Source organism: Heterodontus francisci, chromosome 32 (genome assembly GCF_036365525.1).
Source record: "Heterodontus francisci isolate sHetFra1 chromosome 32, sHetFra1.hap1, whole genome shotgun sequence".
Taxonomy (NCBI): domain Eukaryota; kingdom Metazoa; phylum Chordata; class Chondrichthyes; order Heterodontiformes; family Heterodontidae; genus Heterodontus; species Heterodontus francisci.
Window position 1 is genome coordinate 22,653,115 of NC_090402.1, and position 22,131 is coordinate 22,675,245.

Here is a 22,131-nt window from a genome sequence, read left to right on the forward strand (position 1 = left end):
CCTCTTGTACAGGTCACCTCTGCACCAGAAGAGATCCCAATGATCCAAGTAGCTGAAGCCGTCCCGCCTACACCAGCTCTTCAGCCTCGCATTCATTTGCCTTATCCTCCTATTCCTACCCTCGCTAGCACGTGGCACAGGGAATAATCCTGAGATTACAGCCCTAGAGGTCCTGCTTTTTAACCTCTGCCTAACTCCCTATATTCATTTTGCAGGACCTCATCTCTCTTCCTGTCTATGTTGTTGGTACCAATATGGACCACGATCTCTAGCTGCTCACCCTCCCCTTTCAGAATGTCCTGCAGCCACTCCGAGACATCCTTGACCCTAGCACCAGGGAGGCAACATACCATCCTGGAGTCTCATTTGCAGCCACAGAAACGCCTATCTGCACCCCTTACGATAGAATCCCCTATCACTATAGCTCTTACACCCCTTTTCCTCCCCTGCTGTGCAGCAGGACCCTCCATGGTGCCACGAACTTGGCTGCTGCTGCTTTCCCCTGGGAGGTCACCCCCCCCCATAACAGTATCCAAAGTGGTATATCTGAGAGGGGGATGGCCACAGGGGACTCCTGCACTACCTGCCTGCGCCTACTATTCCGTCTGATGGTCACCCATCCCTTTTCTGCCTGTGCAGCCATTACCTGTGGTGTGACCACCTCACTAAACGTGCTATCCACGAGCTTGTCTTCTTTGCTCGCATTTGAAGGATAACAGTGGAAATTTGGCTTTGCATCTCCTTTTGACCAGAAGTTCAAAATGCTTATCAACTCAATGCTGTGAAGCATTGCTTACTTATATTTTAGTTTACCTTTTCATCTCATTCACACTCCAGTGACATGAAGCCTGACAATGTTCTTAGCCCTTTAGGTGTGAACTTGTAAGTCATAACCCAGTGGGCTGTCATGTTACTTAGTGCTGATGGATGTGCTCCAATGCTTTCACTTGTCATAGTTCAAAGATTCCTAATTTGTAAACACTGAAATCCATTTTATTTTTTAAAATGTTTTTAAGTTTCTTTATGCACAAATAATGCATTTGGGATGTTTTACTATTGCTTTTTGCTTGTAGCAATAGTTAAATTTGTACAACATCACAAAGTACAAATTGATTTCCCACCTACTGAAGGTAATTTTTCATCACCACTTAAGAGGAACTGTCTCATCTGTTCGTTTTATAGAACTCCAAATACAAAGTTTTAGAATTGAATACAAAATGTAAGTGTGAAGGATACAAATTGAGATTTTAAGTATATAAAGAAATCGAAAGGGTGTGTATGCTAAAATGTTTGTACCTTTTCAAAGACATATTGTGCTGAGAGAGAAGATATAGCCTGGGAAATTCCTTGTATCTGCTCTCTCTCCCCAGCATTTCTTTGCCAAAGTGCAGCAGAAACGCTGTTGACTGCACTTCCGGTGAAGTAACACTGGCGAAGTAGGAGCAGCTCCAAGAAATTTCCTGCTAGTCTTGGGATCAGTGACAAAGAATACTCCTTGTTTACACAAAGAAGCCTTGTTAAGCAAGGAAAGTGCATTGCTTCTTTGGTCTCTGTGTAATTATTAATGGTCTTTTTTTTTGGTTCCAATATTACCATTTACTTACAATCTTGTTAGTCATTCTCTTGGAAAAATTGTAGTTTACATTATTATTAATGCTGTGTCATTGCCTGTTTTATTTAATAGCGAACTGAGTCATGACGACTGGTCTTATATCAGTTTATATTCTGTATTTAAAATGTCATATTTGAGTAGTTTTATGTGGAAATCTGTGAATTAATTGGTGAAATTGCAAATCAGTTAGTCGGTTCAATAATTCATTGTCAAGTCAAATCAATAAACTTTGTAAATCAGCTCAATTTATTCATAAATGATCTATAGATCAAATGACCAATTAAACAATTAGCATGCACTTTGTAATTAATTAATTGAGAAATCAATCATTTAATTAAAATTCTAAATTTAAACCACACATTTTAGAGGCATACTGGCACATGAATAATTAAGTAATATTTTACACCTTAGTGGCATTTTTGTTGGCAGTTTCAAGCCAATCATGCCACTGTTTGATAGGGCAAAGTCCTCTGAAAGAAATGTGAAATAGTCGTTAATTCCTAATTCCATCTATATTGCTAGAGCAAGAAAAAGTGCAATGTTATAGTTCATATTACATGATGCCTTGCATTTTGTGATCATATATTCTCAATCACATTGATACCCACAGTACAACATTACATGCCACAAATAAATTTGACAACTACAAGTTAAATTTTCAGGTCTGAGCTACGTAAAATGAACAAATAAAATGTGCCATATTCTAGGGATGCATTTTTAATATGATCTAGTAATTATTTTTTAAACCCTGAAATGCTAATATCACAATGAGTAAAAAATGAATTGCTTTTTTATTGTTGGTTTCATCTATTATGGGTATCTGTGAATAGATTATAGATCCTAAAGCTTGTTGGCCCCAGTGGAGCAGTGGTCCAAACCACAGAGGTTTGTTTGGTTTAGTTACGATTTGCCAGCAGATCCCTGTTTTGGTTTTTACAAGCATCACTTCACATAATTAGAAAGGAATGAACATTTCCTGGTCTCCATTGTTACTAGAAGACTTGAAGTATTTCTGTTATGCGACTTCAGTCAATGCTGCATTAATAAGGATTTAGATTATGATTTTTTACATCAGGTTGGCTACACTTCAAAAGCGACTTGCTTTGTCATCTCAGTGTTTAAATAGAAAGAATTTCCATTAACAACAGCAACAACTTGTGTTTATATAAGTGCCTTTAAAGTAGTAAAATGTCCCAAGGCGCTTCGTAGAAGTGTTAACTCCCAGGTCTACTTTTCTGGACTTGATTTATTGTCACAACACTATTGCCAGTGAAGAAGCCCAGTTGGCCCAACTTATTTATACAGTCAGAAATTTCCCGAGAAAAACAACCCACCGCACATCCCCATTCCCCACTTCAGATTTCAGTTGTTTCCTAAGTGATTTCAAGGTTTTTGTCTGTACTACTTTTCCTCAAAGTCTATTTAGTATGTTGATTACTCCTTGAAGAATTTCTCCCAAATTTGTCTTTTATGAATTTGAATCTGTATCCATGAATTACTCTTACAATTTAAATTAAAGTGATAGGGCAGATTTATCTTTGCATCCCCTTAACTGTGCTGTTTATTTGTATCTGATCCACCATTTGAAAAGCCTAGATCTCTTCAGTCTCATAACAGACATTTAACATTAGGGATCAGCCTCATGACTCTTCTGTGTACTGCTTTCGGCACTTGATTGTCTTCCCTGTGTGTTGGTGACTAGAACTGGACACAGAACTTGGTGTGATTTGTACAGATTAGTTATGACTTCCTCTGACGTGCACTGTGCAGTTTTGGCTATATAGTTCAATGTTCTATTTGTTTTGTAGCTGCTCTGTATTAGTTGGTGATGCTGTTAAGACCGAGGCGGGAGCAACACACTGTCAATTCAGTCTCCCATCACTCCACAGGTCGCAGCATATTATTAAAGCTTTCCCACCCAACCGGAAAACTGCCAAATTAAACACTCTAGTAACCACCAGAATAAAACAGACTAAACCAGGTACTTTTAGACAACAAATTAACTATTTATTTAAAAAACTAAATCTTAAACACTATTAAGATAAACCTGTGTCTAAAGACCTTATAACTTATTTTAACCAAACTCCTCCATTCAGACACAAACATTCAAAAACTAACAGTTAACCGGTTTTAAAAGTGGTGTTTTAAAAAAAAAATTAGCTGTTTCTTGAGAATAAATAAATAAGTCTTTGTGGGTTACCTTCCTGATGGGTGAGGTATCCTAGTGTGAAAAAAATTAAATGCCTCTCGAAGACTTCACACGGATTTGATGAAACACTCTGTTCTTAATAGGCATTCAAAGCATTTTGGCTGCAGCAGGCATCAAACTGTTCTTTAAACGAGTGTAGCAATGGGTCCACTCGGATTTTAAAACCGACAGTCTCTCAGTTGAAACTTTACTCCAGCAATACAAACGGTCTCTTTAAAGGGTTATTACCTCCTTAGACAATTAACTTGGCCTGTAGCTCCTTGTAGAATTTTTGCTGAGAAATGGACAGCTCTTTTCTTCAGTAGCATGTTTCGCTGGTGTCTCTCAAAACTGGTTTCAGCCAGTTTTTCCACACAGTTAAGTTGAAACATTATACTATGTGACCTCTCCCTGTCTTAAAGGCATATTGTTTTAATCTGAGGAGAAAATAAATGCGGTTCTGTGACAAAGCTGAGCATTGAGACTGCTGAGATTCCTAGGGTTCCTTTGAAGTTCATCCGTAGCTACGTATTGCTTATTTTTCCTTCCTTTGTGCAGTACTTAACATTTGTCTGAATTAAATTTCATCAGCTGCTGTACTGCCCAATTGCATCTTTATAATATCTCTTCACTGCCAAGTTTCCTCAAATTTCTGTGATTTTTCTAGCATCTCCCATTTGCATCAAATTCTTCATTTAACTCTGTGCAATGAAATTGATTTTTTTTTAAATCCCCCTAGTAGTATAGAACCCTTATGATCAGTAGAGACAGCAAAAAAAATCAACATTGGTTTAGAACAGTGTTTCACAAACTGAGGGCTGTGGACCCTTGGGGTTCTGTAGAGCCTTTCCAGGAGGTCTGTGAAATAGTCAAGCAGTACGCAACTGAACGGTGGGCTTGGTGCGAGCCATGAGACAGCAGCAGAATGCAGCCACCAAGTAAGTGGACTGACTGCCTCACCTTTGGAGGAGTGCAGAGAGCAGCAGGAATATCGCCAGGCAGACACGCGGTTGCCAAGGCTGGTGTTGGGCCCCAGGTGAGCTCAACCATGTTCGAGAGTGGAGCTTTTAAAAAATATTTAAGTGTTACATAAACTCAAAGAAATGATGCCAAAGTACAGATTTGCCAAGATATATAGTATTCTAATTTAGATGGGGCTATCTGTGATTACTAATCCATTTGAAAAGAGGTCCTCCTACCAAAAAAGTTTGAAAATCACTGTTTAAGAATATACTTCCTTCATTATTGGATAACAGAGAGTGAACAATGGGGATGGGCAAAAAGTAAGAACAATAATGAAAGAGAAAGAAATGAGCAACACATGGGAGGGGAAGAAAAACTTAAAGTTTATTTAAAAAGATATATTCTGAAGGTTATGATGCAGTAAAGATATAACTGAGTTTGCAATATATTTACAAATAGTTCTGTTGACCCCTTTTCCAAGTAAAAAGGGAAAACAAAAATATAGCTGCTTGGTAGATACTTTTTTTCAACCCAATTACTACATTCAGGTAAGATAATGTACACCATCTTAATTTTCTGGCCTTGTAGTTTTTACATATTATAATTTTGTCAATTTTATACATCACTGATCTTCAATATTGTTTGCTAATACTATGTCAAAATATTAATAGCAAGATAAAGATCATGATTTGAAACCTCAATTATGAGCACAAAAAATTGTGTATCTTTATGGTAGAATTTCATGCCTTCATGCCACTTGGTCACATGGGGATTACACAACTTTGGATTGTAGGTAATGTCACAACTTGAGAAAGGCACTTCCTCCTGTTCTTGTGTATTGTTCACAATTTAGCAAACTTCTCACTTTGGACCACAAGACAGAGTCCCTGCATACTCAAAATAACGTGGGAGAGTTATTTGACATGCCCTTCAGTTTTGTATGTTGGGGCAAATGACCTTTATAATGTCTGTTGGGATCCTCGAGTATTTGTTCTGTGCATCCCACTTGTCAATTAGTAAAGAAACAACTTGCATTTATATGATGTTTCACATCCTCAGGACATCCCAAAGTGCTTCACAACCAATGCTGTAGTCACTGTTGCAATGTAGGCAAATGCAGCAGCTGGTTCCACAGTTATGAGATCAATTAACTGTTTTTGTTGATAAATAAATATTGACCGGGACACGAGGAAAACTCCCTTGATCTTCAAATAGTGCCATGGGATTTTTTTTCATTTAGCATCTCATCTAAAAGACAGCATATACAACAGATCAGTATTTTTTCGGTACTGCATTCATGTGTTGGCCTAGATTATGTGCTCAGATCTTTGGAGTGGGGTTGACTCAGGCGATAAATGCTACCCCTGATCCACAACTGATAGTTAGTAACAGTACAAATGTAGATCTGGTGATGTGGTTGGACTGTACTCTTTCCTTATGATCAATTGTGCTTTAGAAAAGTACTTAACACATTGTTGGGATAACCAAGCCTAACGTTTAACTAACTTGCTTGAGGTTTTTGAGGAGGTAACAGAGTGGGTTGATGTGCATGATGTGGTTGATGTGATGTGGACTTCCAAAAGGCATTTGTTAAAGTGCCACAGAACAGGCTTGTCAGCAAAGTTAAAGCCCATGGAATAGAAGAGACAGTAGCAGCTGAGTGACAGGAAACAGAGTAGCGGAGAACTGTTGCATTTTCGGACTGGAGGAAGGTATATAGTGGAATTCCCCAGATGTCAGTGTTAGGACCCCTGCTTTTCTTGATATATATTAATGATTTAGACTTGGGTGTACAGGGCACAATTTCTAAATTTGTGAATGACACAAAACTTGGAAGTATTGTGAACTTTGAAGGGGATAGTGATAAACCTCAAGAGGACAGACACAGGCTGGTGGAATGGGCAGACAAGTGGCAGATGAAATTTAATGCGGAGAAGTGTGAAGTGATTAATTTTGGTAGGAAGAATGAGGAGAGGCAATATAAATAAAGGGGTACAATTCTAACGCGGGTGCAGGAGCAGAGGGATCTAGGGATGTATGTGCACAAATCATTGTAGGTGGCAGGGCAGGTTGAGAAAGTGCATAATAAAGCATATGGCATCCTGTGCTTTATAAATAGGGGCATAAAATACAAAAGCAAATAAGTTATGATAAACCTGCATAAAATATTGGTTTGGCCTCAACTGGAGTATTGTATCCAGTTCTCAGCACCACACTTTAGGAAGGATGTGTAGGCATTCGGATGCAGAAAAGATTCACAAGAATGGTTCCAGGGATCAGGGACTTCAGTTACGTGGATAGGTTGAAGAAGCTGGGGCTGTTTTGCTTGGAGAAGAGGAGATTTGATAGAGTTGCTCAAAATCATGAGGGGTTGGGACAGAGCAGATAGGGAGAAACTGTTCCCATTGGCGAAAGGATTGAGAATTGAAGGACACTGATTTAAGGTGATTGGCAAAAGAAGCAATGATGACATGAGGAAAAGCTTTTTTACGCAGCGAATGGTTAGGATCTGGGATGCACTGCGGGAGAGTGTGATGGAACAGATTCAATTTGGCTTTCAAAAGAGAATTGGATAATTATCTGAAGAGAAAAAATTTCCAGGGCTACAGGGAAAAAGCAGGGGAGTGGGACTAGGCAAGTTGCTCTTGCAGAGAGCCGGCACGGACACAACAGCCCAAATGGTCGTTTTCTGTACTGCAACCATTCTACAATTCTATGGTATAGTAAAAGTATCAAAGTATTGACCGTTATGACAAATTTATAGCACCAAACAGAAAATGTTCTCGGAGCTATTCATTGGCATTTCCAAGTTAATGTTATTGACCTGACCTTCAGTACGTTCCTCTTTTTGCGAGTCGTGGACCCTCTTCGAATGGTATACAATATTATGGTATTCCATTTTATTGGAAACTGGCAACTAAAAAAAAATTGTATTATAAGGTGTGCTACCACAAGAATTTTTTGCATTGATCTGCTCTAAATGAGATTGATAACTTAAGTTTTATAAGGCTTTTCTTTGTTTCATCCATCTGTTTGATAAACATTGTTCTGATTTCATCTGTTGCATGTGATTTTTTGCTGCTGATATTGGAAACCTAGTTCAAAGTACGCATAAACTATCATGTCAACCAAGTATTTCCACTTCCTGACGTCCCGGTCAAGATAACCTTTTTGTACTGAATGAGACTGTTGATAGAGGTTCAATAAGAGGGGAGGGAGTGGCGTACTGGTAATGTCACTGGACCAGCAATGCAGAGGCCCAGGCTAGTGCTCTGGGTTTGAATCAGATGGTGAAATTTGAATTCAAATAATAAATCTGGAATTAAAAAGCTAATCTAATGGTGACCATGAAACCATTGTCGATTGTTGTAAAAACCCATCTGGTTCACTAATGTCCTTTAGGGAAAGAAATCTGCAGTCCTTACCTGGTCTGGCCTACATGGACTCCAGATCCACAGCAATGTGGTTGTCTCTTAAATGTCCTAGCAAGCCACTCAGTTCAAGGGCAATTAGGGATGGGCAATAAATACTGGCATAGCAAGTGATGCCCACAACCCATGAACAAATAAGAAAAAAAAATTGGGGGTTACCCTTATCTTGGTTTTACTATATATCTTTATTTTACAGTTATTTATAATATTTATGATGTCATGGCCCATGTTGAAGATTGATGGTTACCCTAAAAAATAATTGCCATTTTTGTGCTGCATGCAATTACCTAAAATGATAAATAGTTTGTGTCGCATTTTGAAAAGTGTTTTCAATTTATAATTTTGTAAACTGCAAAAAAAAAATGCATGAGAAAGGAATTTAAGATCTTTTTAGCACGTGGATTAGTAGATACTTCATTCCAGTGAAAAATATATCGGGTACATGGAGAAAAATTATATAGGACGGTGAAATAAAGCTAATGAGAGAAAAACAGAGTTTGTGTTTCAGATCTATGACCTTTCATCAGTTCTGATGAAAGATCACAGACCTGAGATGTAAATTCTTTTTCTCTCCACAGATGCTGCCTGACTGGTTGAGTATTTCCAGCATTTTCTGTTCTTATTTGAAATTTTCTCCATCTGCAGTATTTTGCTTTTGTAAACCTAATGACAGTCTTGTACAGATTCCATGGAGAGAAAATGTTTACTGATTGGGCTTGTCACATCTAGTGGCAAAATACTAACACTAGTTGTCTGGTTGTCCAGTTTGGATATTTTTTAAAATGTATTATTCAAATGTTTGTTGGATGTTTCAGTATACTAACTGATAGGCACTGGGGAAGAATTCGGTGAGAAATGGAAACTTAGCACGAACATGGGAGGAAACTGCTTTCTCTGCCTGAAATAAATTTCAAGATATTCCAAAGCTTCTATGAGATTTGTAAAATAAATGCTATTGGCAGTGATTTTGTGAAGTTCCACTCAAACTGCAACTCCAGATTGCATCTGTAGTGCTTAAGTGACTTCAATACTCCTAATGGAATAACAACAGCTTGTGCAACATTCTCTTGTGTATATTTGTGCCATTGCCTATTTTATATGCTACATTTTATTTTGAGTATCACTTTGTGCATAGGGGTGAATAAGTTAATTATTACAGCAATTGTGTTCCCTCTCTCTCAACAATAACTTCCTCATTCAGCCAGCAGCTTCTGCCTCTTTCTACCACCAGCCACAGCATTCCAAGGCTCTCTTCTGGCTGAAGTGTGTCTCATCTGTCAACATGTTTCTATAAAGCTCATGTGTTCTGGTTGCCTGCTGTACTTGATTGCCAAAAGAATGTAAATGTTTATTAGTATTGAAAATAAGATGCTAGCGAACTATTAAGTATGAGTCTGGTCTATTTTGGAAGTATTTTCTTCATCGTTAAGTAGATTAGATATTTAAAAATACTCATTTCTTGATGCTTAATAGCAGTCAGGTATACTTGCATTTCAAATCTGTGATCCATGATGCAGTTTGCTTAGATAAGAATGGGAATAACGCCAGGGGATATGTTGGCACAAATACTAGTTGCATGGTGGGTTTTCTCTTATTTTCTGCCAAAATCTGTGCGCTGCTTACAAACATTAATGTGAAGCTAATGTATTAACATGTAAGCTATTGAATGTTAAGTTTATTTATTTTATGTTTTCTTTTTAAAACAAATTAGTTTGTTTTATATTTAAAAACAAAAAATTTTCTGGTATTCGTTTTGCTGCACAGTGCACTCTCTTGCCCAATCAGGCTTTGCTTCGTCAGCAGGAGGTTACTGCAGCCGGACCTCGACCCACTGCAGTTGCTTGACCATTTGTCGATTTGACTTTTCTTACATGCTTGCTATTTCTTTACTGCAGTGAAAATGTGGATGTCTACTGCCTTCATATCGCTGAGGATGATGGAGAAGTTGATGGAGATTTTCCACCATTAGATTCCAATGAGCCTATTCACAAGTTCGGCTTCAGTACACTGGCACTAGTTGAGAAATACTCACCGCCTGGGCTGGCAACGAAACAGTCTCTCTTTGTTCGGATGTAAGTTTTTTAAAAAAAAACTTTTATTTCAGTTTGGACCAGTCCTTCATTTTGTCCTACTGTATTTTGTTAAGAGAACATTGCAAAATGCAAATCCATTTTATTAGGTTTGATAAATTTTCATTTAAGTATTTTAAGTTCTGCGTTTTAACCAGTTGGCTGATTTTCTACCGTGTGGGAAATTTTGTTTTTAGCACTAGCAGCTAATTAATAGAATATCCTGTTTCTCAGCTGTGCAAATTTTCCAACTTGATCAAAATAAGCTATTGTAAAAACAGCAACATAAAATAGCTTGTTTTTTAAGCTGTATAATTTAGGCTTGACATTCCATGTAAGATTGATTTGTGTTATTTTGCTATGAACCATGATTACATAGGTTTCCTTTGCAGTGTTTATTCTTTACCATTCTTGTTATTTACTGAAGTACTGGAGAATTCTCTTAAGGATCCCTGCAGTTCATGTTTAATGGTCAGCAAACAATTGTACAAATATCTGTGGTCATGATTTCTTGAAGATTTTAAGATGATCCTTCTGATTTGGCTCTCCGATTTCAAGCTCAAAGCTAAAATCAACATTTGCTGTATTTGATTTTAATTGTCCATATTGTTGGTAATTATATAAAAGCATGACCCAAGTATTCATGTCCGTTTTAACTCTACATAAGGTTTTTGGAATACGTTGGTTAGAACTACAACATTGATATTACACATGTAATAAGAAACTACAGTACTACTGGCAAGTTAAATAAATTGACACTTGCAAAATAATTCTGTTATATCATTAACCCTTTACTGGCATAAATCTATATTTAGGATTGAACAAAATGCATTCTAGATGGTATTAGCTTAGTTTTGTTATTGCTGCGATTCTTTTTCCCTACCTATGTGATATTCTGTGCATGAAAATCTGAAACAAATATAATTCGATACAAATATTAGCATATTTGTACAATTGTCAGTAACCAATAAAGATAGCCTTAACTATAACCAGAACTTCATGACACACTGATCGTATTCTGATGGTAAAGTTAATACTGCTTGTTGTCTTGTAATACAGATTTCTTTCACCTTTGAGCGTAAAGTAGTTACATGAATCAACATTGTTAAGCAAAATAGAATCCTTTGAGAGCTGGAGAGCTATTTGTACCTATGTGTAACATTTATTTGCATTTTTTTAGTGTAGAGATGTTGAACACATTTAGGACACTCAAAATCTGGAAAACATATCTAATACAAAACTATATAGAGTTAATTTAAAAACAAACTTAGGAAAATAACTTGTATGAAGCTTCAACAAACTTGAAACTAATTTTTACTGATATAACCTGGAAGGCTAGATAAATCCAGTACAGCATTAATAATGTTGAAAATAGCAGTTGTAAATTTGTTTTCAAACAAATTATGTGCACACAGGGAGGTGCTTTAGGGTGAATGTATTTGTTCAACAATTTATTTACTTAATACCCTTGGAATTAACTAAATATATTTTGCTGCTGCAGTACTTTTTTGCTTCATAATGTTTATTGGTCACCTTTTCTTTTGAGAAATTAGATACTACAGCTGTAAGGTCTTTCTATGAGCTAAAGTGCTTTGTTATTGCCTTTTACTGTGTACTGGTATTTGATCTGGCTGCATGCCAGCAGCAGATCTTGCCCTTTACATTTTTAGAGCATTACCAAAGTTTGTTATTCTCAATCCAGATTGTTGTTCCAGTCAGAAATCTTACATATGGGCTTAACATAGATTTAGTACAAGTAAAACTGACATGGTTTCCTTTTTGGCAGGAGATTCTGTCTGGAAAAAGGTTTTTTTTTTCAGATTGTTACATTTCTGGAAATGTGGAGAATGACGTGCAGATGCATCTGTACTATACTGTGAAATGACAAATAAGACTAGTCCAGTCTTTTTAATGTTCAATTTGAAATGAAGACTACAGAAATGGAGGAGGGAATCTTTAACTTAAAGTGTGGAACAAAAACTCTGTGTCTGGAAATGTGAAAACAATGCTTTTGATCATATTGAAGTAGTGGGTCAAAACTTCAAGAGCATTGTTTAATCCATGATAGGTTAAGCAACACCCCACAAAAAATTAGCAAAGTAACAACCACTTTCACACCTTCCTGACAAAATTAGGTTCCTGTACTGCAAATGAAATCTCCAAAAATGGTAACAGAGTTGTACTGAAACATAGAGTCATAAATTTATACAGCACAGAAACCGGTCCTTCGGCCCATCATCTCTGTGCTGGCCATCAAGCACCTATCCTAATCCCATTTTCCAGCACTTGGCCCGTAGCGTTCTATGCTGTGGCGTTTCAAGTGTTCATCTAAATACTTCTTAAATGTTGTGAGGGTTCCTGCCTCTACCACCCCTTCAGGCAGTGTGTTCCAGATTCCAACCACCCTCTGGGTGGAATTTTCTTTCCTCAAATCCCCTCTAAATCTCCTGCCCCTTACCTTAAATCTATGCCCCTTGGTTATTGACCCCTCCGCTAAGGGAAAAAGTTTCTTCCTATCTATCCATCCTATCAATGCACAATTTGCGTGTATTCAAATCTCAGTACTTAAAAGAATTTGAAGTTAATGTCACTTTTCTAAAGCTTAACTTCCAGTTATTGAAATTGAGTTCATATGCTCCTGCACTCTTTCTCCTAGTCTGCATGTTATTAATTTTACTATAGTTAAATGTGTATTAAATTGATCTGTTATCATACATAACTTTAAAAACTTATCCAAGAATAAGGTTCATAAGCTGTATATATATTCAATTCAATTAGTTCATTTTTTTGTTTTCACCATGGTTTTTTAATAAAAGAAAATAGTAATGAAGTTCATTTGGATGGGGTTCCTGATTGCTTTCAGCATTGTAGTTCCAGGAGAGCTGACAGAAAATTGCCCGCATCTGCAGTTTGATACTGAGAAAGATAGGGAAGAGAGAAGCGGTTGACAATGAAACTAATCAAGACTGGTCATTGAAGGGAGACATGCTGGGGATTTTTGGGTAAATGATATTAGTCGTCTGATTTCTTGGGAAAGCATTGTGATCAGGCACAAGAGTGAGTTGTTGCTGGATGTGTACTCCAGGTGGTGTTGAATCTCCTTTTGTGTTTTTAATGTTTATACACAAATAAGTTTCAAAACATATAACTTAATTTTAAATTTTGATAAACAGATATGCCTAACATAGTTTCTCCTCCTTTTGAGGACAAATAAAGGAGCATGCACCTATCTTGCCCTTTAGAGGGCATTAGGTCTAGTGGGTGGTTTCATTCTGAAGAACTAGATAAGTACATGACTTACTTGCTTGCATTATACTTTATTGTTTTTTAAAGCACTCAACTTCTCTAATGCTGCGATTCTAGTTTTCGATTGCACCCTTCCAGATTTTAAATTTGTAATTACAAAATATTAAACAACTTTAAAATCAAGTCTGCTGAGTGCTCAGTAGTGTATTGTTAATAAATTGTGCAAGTAGCTACCTATTTGGCTAAAATGAGTTTCAGGACAGCTCTTCTGGATCCAGGCATTTATTTAAAACATTAGGGACTTGGGTGTACAAATTTCAACTGATGTTGCATTGTGTCATTATCTATATACAAGGCGGAATAAAATGCAAATGGTAATTAGTATACAATTTTGGAGGACATTAGATTAACATGTCAGATATTTAGAAATCTAATGAAACAAAATGCTTTAGATCTTTGTCAACTAGCAGTTACATATTGTTGAACTGAAGATGCAGATTCCTTTTTTACACTGCTCCCAAATTGTTCTTGGTTTCGTAGCTTTTTTGCATCTTTTTTTTTCTTCCTGACAGTCTCCCGAGCAACTGATTCCCAATAAATCTAGCTGAGTTATATTTGTTTCTCCCATTAGAATCGAGTTTCTCTTATTGCTAAACTGCCAGAGATGTACACGTCATTTTACTTCAAATTGGTGGAGTGAGCAATAAAAATAAGGTGACAGAGTTTGGCTACTTTAAGAATACAAGTGGGAAAGGAGAGATTAACTGAAACAATTTAAATATTCAAATCAGACTGTTGGGATACCATTTCAGTAGGAAGTATTTCAATAGAAGCCATTGGGAAAAATGTTGGTTAAATTTGTGCCAATGAAAACTATTACCCACTTGAGTCTGTAAGCAAAGCTCAGTAGTTGTCAGAAGAAGTAGTTCTTGGTGTGTGTTTGATACCTAGCTTAATGTGGTTGTCTCTGCAAGACGTTGGTTATCATGACTAGTAAATAATTGAGTTTGAATAGGGAGAGAACCCTCATTATCCTCCACCTGTGCTCAGCTGGAGGGGAGGGTTGAGATAAAGCCATTAACTATCCTTTACTGGCACCACAAAGAGCTCAAATACATCTGTGTCTTATTTTCTTTTCTGGCACTATCAGTTGAGCAAGCTAAGCAGGCATGACCAAATTTGGCAAGTTCTGTGGACTTTGGCAAAGTAATGCAGCAGTGTTTTTTAAGGAACAGTCTGAGGACAGTTACTTTGGCTCTTGTATGCCATCATTAGTGTTTTGAGTGCTCTGTTTAAAACCAGTCCATTTTACAGAGGGAAATGTGTTGAATAAAGAATAGATTTTCCTGGTGAACTGTGTTTTATCAAGTACTTTTTCTTTCATACTTTTTAAAAAGGCCTGTTATAACCACATTTTCCATAGTAATTGCAATGCTGACTGCAAGTGGCATTGATTCTTTAATATATTCCTAGAAGCATGAGCAGAGTTAGCTTAACATACTATAAAAATAGGCAATTGCTGTAATTACATTATATTCTGTTAACTTAAAACTTAATTGGATCACTTTTTAAGTAGAAATGGAGTTCACATTTCACTTTTGGCCAAAAGTAAAAATTTGGCTTTTGATACGCATGTGTGGAAGATTGAAAATGTAATTAGTATTGAACAGAGCAAGAATGTATGCCCATTTTTGTTCCAGTGAATAGTTTATATCACAAAAATGATCCCAGTAATTTCTGAAGTCAAGTAATATATGAATTTAATTTGTCTATTCTTAATAAGACCTTTACCTAACGTGTATGAAAAGAAACCTCATTTAGTTTTTTTTATTCATTCGTGGGATGTGGGCGTCGCTGGCTAGTACAGCATTTATTGCCCACCCCGAATGTTGGTAGCTATCTTATGAAGCTGATTAGTGATGCAATATATTTGTAAACATATATATATATATATATATACACTTAAATAATGTCTGACAAGTCTCTAAATCCAAGATCAAAACAGAAAATTCTGAAGAGTAAAAGCTGGAATGCATAACAAATTAGTCAGCATTTGGAGAGAAATATAGGTTAAATGTTATGATGAAAGGTCATATCTAAAATATTAGTCTAGTTTTCTCTCCCAGTTGCTGCCCAACCCATTGTGCATTTCCAGCATTTTCTTTTTTTCAATTATTTTATCCACTTTGTTGTTTCAAATATCATTACTGTGATGATGAGCATGTTTGTTTGGCTTCTGTGCATTGTCATTTCTGATTTTCCAATAACTTAATGGCCAGCAACAGGTGTGTGATGTTCTAACATTCACTGGAAGGTAAGCTTACGGTTTTGCCATGAGTAAGTCACTCCTAGAACAGTTCAAGAATACTCTTAGTTCATGTGACTGTGTCCTCTTGGGAGTCAGTAGGAATTTTGTCTTTGAGGTGGCCATGGCTCCAAGGTGGAAGATTGGAACTGAATATATGGCAGACTCAATAATCCAATCTGATACCTTCACCAGGCAGAACCTTATTACTCGAGGGCATTGTTTATGATTGGCCAGCTAGTTTAGCTTATTAATATGACCTGGAAGGTAGACATGTTATTAGGGACTGGGTTTTTCCCATTTGTTTCCAGATTACTGCAAGCCAATATACTAATGGTTTTGGTGGTCCTGCCTGAAAAACAGCAGAAAGCTTACCAATTTTATTTATGCTTTTAGCTGTTTATTATTGCAAACAGTTGGGGATTCCTAAGTCTTGATTCTTGCCAACTTGAACCGGGTTAAGTTGCCTATCCCTGTGGGAAGAGTGTGTACACACCATGTTGAACATAGAAAAATTGTACCTCTAGATTCTCTTTGTGCTAGAATTTGCACTCGCCGTTATTTCTGAGTAAATAGTCTAGCAGCTTCAGTCAAGGAGTGGATGTGGTTAAATGTGGATATACATAGTTGCTATCTGAGTTGCATTAGCGTCTCAAAAATGGCATTTCACCCTTAGCCTCGCCACTTTTATTTTAGGAACTTCCTATATTAGCCCATTAATTAGCTGGCGGGCAGCCATAAAGACAGGGCTAAAATGTGGCGAATCGAAGAGACTTAGTAGTTGGCAGGAAAAAAGACAGAGGCGCAAGGGGAGAGCCAACTGTGCAACAGCCCCAACAAACAAATTTCTCTGCAGCACCTGTGGAAGAGCCTGTCACTCTAGAATTGTCCTTTATAGCCACTCCAGGCGCTGCTTCACAAACCACTGACCACCTCCAGGCGCGTATCCATTGTCTCTCGAGATAAGGAGGCCCAAAAGAAAAGAAAGAATTGCCTATTGAACTTGCCACGCCATTACAAGTGTTAGTACCCATTTAACAACATGATATATGTTGATTGTCAATCAACTTCTCAGGCACTGAAAATTTAAGTATTACAAGTGGGAATCCCTTTCTTTCAGGTTTTGAATTGTTTGAAAGTATCAAATGTTTTATGCCTGCTCTCTCTCTCTCTTGATTCAATCTTTATTTCTCTTTCTGTCTCACATTTAACCTTTAATTCACCCTTCTCTCCTTTTTGTGTTTAAATCTTTAAATCTCGTTGGTTGCTCTGTCCCTCAGCCTCTGACTTCTTATCCTGTGATTTCAACCTCCACCTCAACTCATCATGCTTTCTCTCCTCTGTGTTCACTGCCCTCTCATCCTCCCTTTATCTCTCCTTCTAATCTCAATTCACAACCCATATTCATGACCACCCTCTTGACTTCCGTATCATCGTATAAAAGCACTTCTCAGTAGAAGGCAGATTAGTGAAGAAAAACTAGCATTTATATACCGCCTTTAATGTTCTAAGGCACTTCACAGCCAATGGCGTGTAGAAGTCACTGTCTTATAAACCGATATGGCAGCAAGGTCCCACAAACATCAATGAGATAAACAATAAGTAAGTGGGTATGTCGGTGAAAGTTTCAGCACCTCGTTCTCCTGAGCTTGAGTTCCATTTGGTTGCACTTCGGCTGCTCCAACCCAGAGTTCACTTGCAAATAGTAAATCATTCAAAGTGATGAGCATAGCTTCAAATATTGTGTTCCAAGCTACTAAACAAGCTTCATTATATCTGCAGTAAATCAAACATGGGATTAAACTTTATAAAATGTTCCAGTTTTGCAATTATTTTAAGAAAACAAAGGCATCTCTGTGAATTCCATCAAATTCGACAGTGAATGAGTGTACACTGTGGAGCACTCTTGATTGTAAAATTATAGAATTTAAATCTTTATATATGGTTAAAGCTTGGAGTGTATAGTTCAAGTAACTTTTTTAAATCCTTCATTAATTCTCAAAGTCTGATCACTCCAGTATTTGCTTGTATTTAAAGGAATTTGAAGTTTAGAGTTTGATAGATTACCATTTACTATTATACATTTAGTTTACATAATTTGCAGTTCATTTGGACAGATAGCATATTTTATATATTTTTTAATGGTGGCTGCATAGTACCTTTCATGTTAGCTTATTATAATCATAACTTTGCTGTAGCATTTTGTGGCAATTTCCTTGGATGTTATTTTCATTTTACTCCAATAAACCCTGCCATCCTGGATCTGCTGCTGAAGCTGTAGAGGAAGATGGAGAGCACAGTTACCTCAGAATGATCACTATCATTAACATTCACGGGTGGTTCACTTATCATTTCTGACTGCAGAGACATGGCAGCCTTTATGAAACGTCTGCAGGTGTAGCAAGATGATACATATAACATTGTGCCACAATGGATTTATGTATTCGGTTACAAAAGAAAAGTCTAATGAAAAAATACAGAAGGTAATTCTTTATTCCCACACCACACAATTTGTCAGTAATGTCCCTTGAAGATGAGCACTGTTTTTTTTTGTTGTTGCCTATTTTAGCCCTGTCACCTGGATGTTTTTAACTGGGGTTGCATCTTTTGATGTGGGATTTACTGGTGTGTCCAGGTTGTTTCAAAGATCAGGAAAACACATATATCTAATGAACCTGAGAATTATTTTCAGCAATCAAAAAAAAATGAATGGGTGGAGAGGATTGATATTGTACAGAAGGCCCATGTGGTGCTGCTTTCCTGACAAGGGTCCACATCACCATCCAAAACAGTGTGAATAGTATTTTTTTTCATGAGCACTTCTGTCCCACATAACTGGTCTTTTTATTGCCCACACATGAAAATAAGTAATGTAAGCCTGTGAAGGTAAAATGTTATTTAAATGTTCAAATCAGCTGTCAAAGGTGTTGCTTACTGTAGAAAAGCACCAATGAGGAATATTTCTTCTCCTGAGGTCAGTTGCTTACATCCACTGATGGGAATCCCTTAACATTCTACCACTAGAGCTGAGTTTAAATCAGAGCCTCAATTAGATATTGAAATAGGATTCTACTCTATGGGTGAAATCTGCAAGTTTGCATTTGAGAATATAACCTAGGCTGGCACTGCAGTGCAGGATTGTGTGAATGCTACATTGTCTGTTTAACCAAGGCACATCTGTCTGTTTTAGTGTTTTAAGTGGTAAAAGATGTAATGGCACTATTCAAAGAAAAGCAGTAAGTTTTCTTGGTGTCCTCATTAACGTTCCTTCCTCAAAAACTATCAAAAATAAATTATTCATCTCATTGTTTTGTGTAGGATGTTGCTGTTCCCAAAATGTCCAGCAAATTTATCCACAAGTTACTGTATTTCAAAGTAATTCTGTAAATCTAAGATGTCTGAGCGATTTGATGCTATTTTAATACAAATATAAATGTCCATGTATATTTGCCCCCCTCTAAGATTTAAAACCCCAAACCATTGAAATTGGCTAAAGGACAGGAAACAGAGAGTAGTTGTGAACGGTTGTTTTTCAGACTCGAGGAAGGTACATAGCGGGGTTCCCCAGGCTTCAGTGTTGGGGACCCCTGCTTTTCTTAATATATATTAATGAAATAGACTTGGGAATTTGCGGATGATACAAAACTTGGAAGTATTGTGAACTGTGAGAATAGAGATAAAATTCAAGAAGACATAGACAGGCTGGTGGAATGGGTGGCAAGTGGCAAAGAACAGTACAGCACAGGAACAGGCCATTCGGCCCTCCAAGTCTGCGCCGATCATGATGCCTGTCTAAACTAAAACCTTTTTGCACTTCCAGGGTCCGTATCCCTCTATTCCCATCCTATTCATGTATTTGTCAAGATGCCTCTTAAACGTCGCTATCGTACCTGTTTCCACCACCTCCCCTGGCAGCAAGTGCCAGGCGTTCACCACCCTTTGTGTAAAAAACTTGCCTAGCACATCCCCTCTAAACTTTGCCCCTCACACCTTAAACCTATGTCCCCTAGTAACTGACTCGTCCACCCTGGGAAAAACTATCCACTCTGTCCATGCCACTCATGGCAGATGAAATTTAATGCAGTAAAGTGTGAAGTGATTCATTTTGGTTGGATAAAGGCCGAGAGACAATATAAATTAAAGGTACAATTCTAAAGGCACTGCAGGAGTAGAGGGACCTGGGGGTATATGTGCACAAATCATAGAAGGTTGCAGGGCAGATTGAGCAAGGGGTAAATAAAGCATATGGAATCCTGGACTTTATAAATAGGGTCATAGTGTACAAAAGCAAGGAAATTACGATAAACCTGTATAAAACACTGGTTCAGCCTTAACTGGAGAATTGTGTCCAGTTCTGGGCATCACACTTTCGGAAGGATGTGAGATATTAGAGATGGCACAGAAAAGATTCATGAGAATGGTTCCAGGGATCAGGAATTTCAGTTACATGGATAGATTGGAGAAGCTGGGACTGCTGTTCTTGGAGAAGATAAGATTTGATAGAGGTGTTCAAAATCATGAGAGGTCTGGACAGACTAGAGAAACTGTTCCCATTGGCTGAGGGATCCAGAACCGGAGGACATGGATTTAAGGTGATTGGCAAAAGAAACAATAGCGAGATGAGGACAATCCTTTTTATGCTGCGAGTAGTTAGGATCTGGAATGCACTGCCTGAGAATGTAGTGAGGACAGATTGAATCGAGGCCTTCAAAAGAGAACTGGATAACTATCTATCTGAAGAGAAAAAAATTGCAGTGCCAAAGGAAAAAGGCAGGGGAATGGGTCTAGGTGAGTTGCTCTTGCAGGGAGCCAGCATAGACAAGACAGGCCGAATGGCCTCCTTCTGTGCTGCAACCATTCTCTGTTTACTCTGCTTTTTTTCTGTTCCCAATGCTGGGCCAACTGCAGCTGCTGATGTTTACAGCTTCTCTTCATAGCAGCATGGCTGAAATCAGGAGCTTTCAGACATGAATCCACCTCCCATTATTTTGTGAGCAGCATGTTGGGGTTCCAAGGCACTGTACTCGCGTTCCTGTATATTGTTTTTAGAAACAGATACATTTGTAAAACACTGCAACTTGAATAAACTATTATTTCTATCATGAGAGGAACCACATGGGTCTTCAATCATTGTGAAACTACTTCTGCAATCATCTGTAATCAGTTGCAAGCCAACCTGTGATCATCTGTGCATGTATTATAAGTATTAATGCAAGTAGCCTTGAATAATAGGATCATGACAAATATTCAGTGCAGGAGCCTTGATGCTGAAAATGTTCCTGTCATTAAATGTTGCTAGTCAGTTGGCAGGAAGTATTTGCAATTAGACATGTCATAATCCATAAAACAATGACGACAACCCATAAGTAATCAAATTAAGGGGATCCGATGACCTCATAATCTCCGAGAACAAAGCTTTTGTCAACTGTTAGTTATCTGATCCCTGTGTTTGAATTACTGCCTCATATTCACTTGCAGATATCAGATATCATTCGTAATGAAAAGAAAGTAATGTACACTGGAAGAATTTTTATTTTAAACATTATTTTCTGTATTGTAGCAGATGTAAGTTTGAAATATAACTTGAAGCATAGGATATTTAATATTTTCTGATTCATGACTTGGAAGGTATGTTGGACGTAAGAGGACATGCATTTTATTTTGCTTGTGGGGATGGAGGGACAGAATTGTACTGACAGACCAGAGGAAAATTAGCTATATTCGAATATTACAGCACAGAATCCACAGTTTTTATAATACAGTTTTTATAGGGTTGGCGGTGGTGTAGTGGTAATGTTACTAGACTGGTAATCCAGAACCCCAGGCTTATGCTCTAGAGACATGGGTTTGAATCCCAATGGAATTTGAATCCAATTAATAAAAAATCTAAAATTAAAAGCTAGTCTAGTGGTGACCATGAAACCATTGTTGTTTGTTGTAAAGACCCATCTGGTTCACTAATGTCCTTTAGGGAAGGAAATGACAACGGCAAACACAGTCCTGACAACCCTGCAAAATCCTCCTACTAGCATCTGGGGGCTTGTACCAAAATTGGGAGAGCTGTCCCACAGACTAGTCAAACAACAGCCTGACATAGTCATACTCACAGAATCATACCTTGCAGACAATGTCCCAGACACCACCATCACCATCCCTGGGTATGTCCTATCCCACCAGCAGGACCGACCCACCACAGGTAGCAGCACAGTGGTATACAGTCAGGAGGGACATTGACTCTAGACCCCATGAAGACTCATGGCATCAGATCAAACATGGGCAAAGAAACCACCTGCTGCTTACCACCGAGTTCCCCCACT

At 37.7% G+C, this 22,131-nt stretch overlaps 1 protein-coding gene across 10 annotated transcripts in view; it reads left to right on the forward strand.

The window, feature by feature from the left end:
- mapkap1 (MAPK associated protein 1) overlaps positions 1-22,131 on the forward strand; it is a 305,427-nt gene that overhangs the window by 146,997 nt on the left and 136,299 nt on the right. For all 10 annotated transcript variants that reach the window (XM_068012486.1, XM_068012482.1, XM_068012484.1 and 7 more), the window contains one exon: positions 10,090-10,266. In XM_068012486.1, the coding sequence (XP_067868587.1) occupies positions 10,090-10,266 (177 nt within the window). The remainder of the gene's footprint in view (positions 1-10,089; positions 10,267-22,131) is intronic.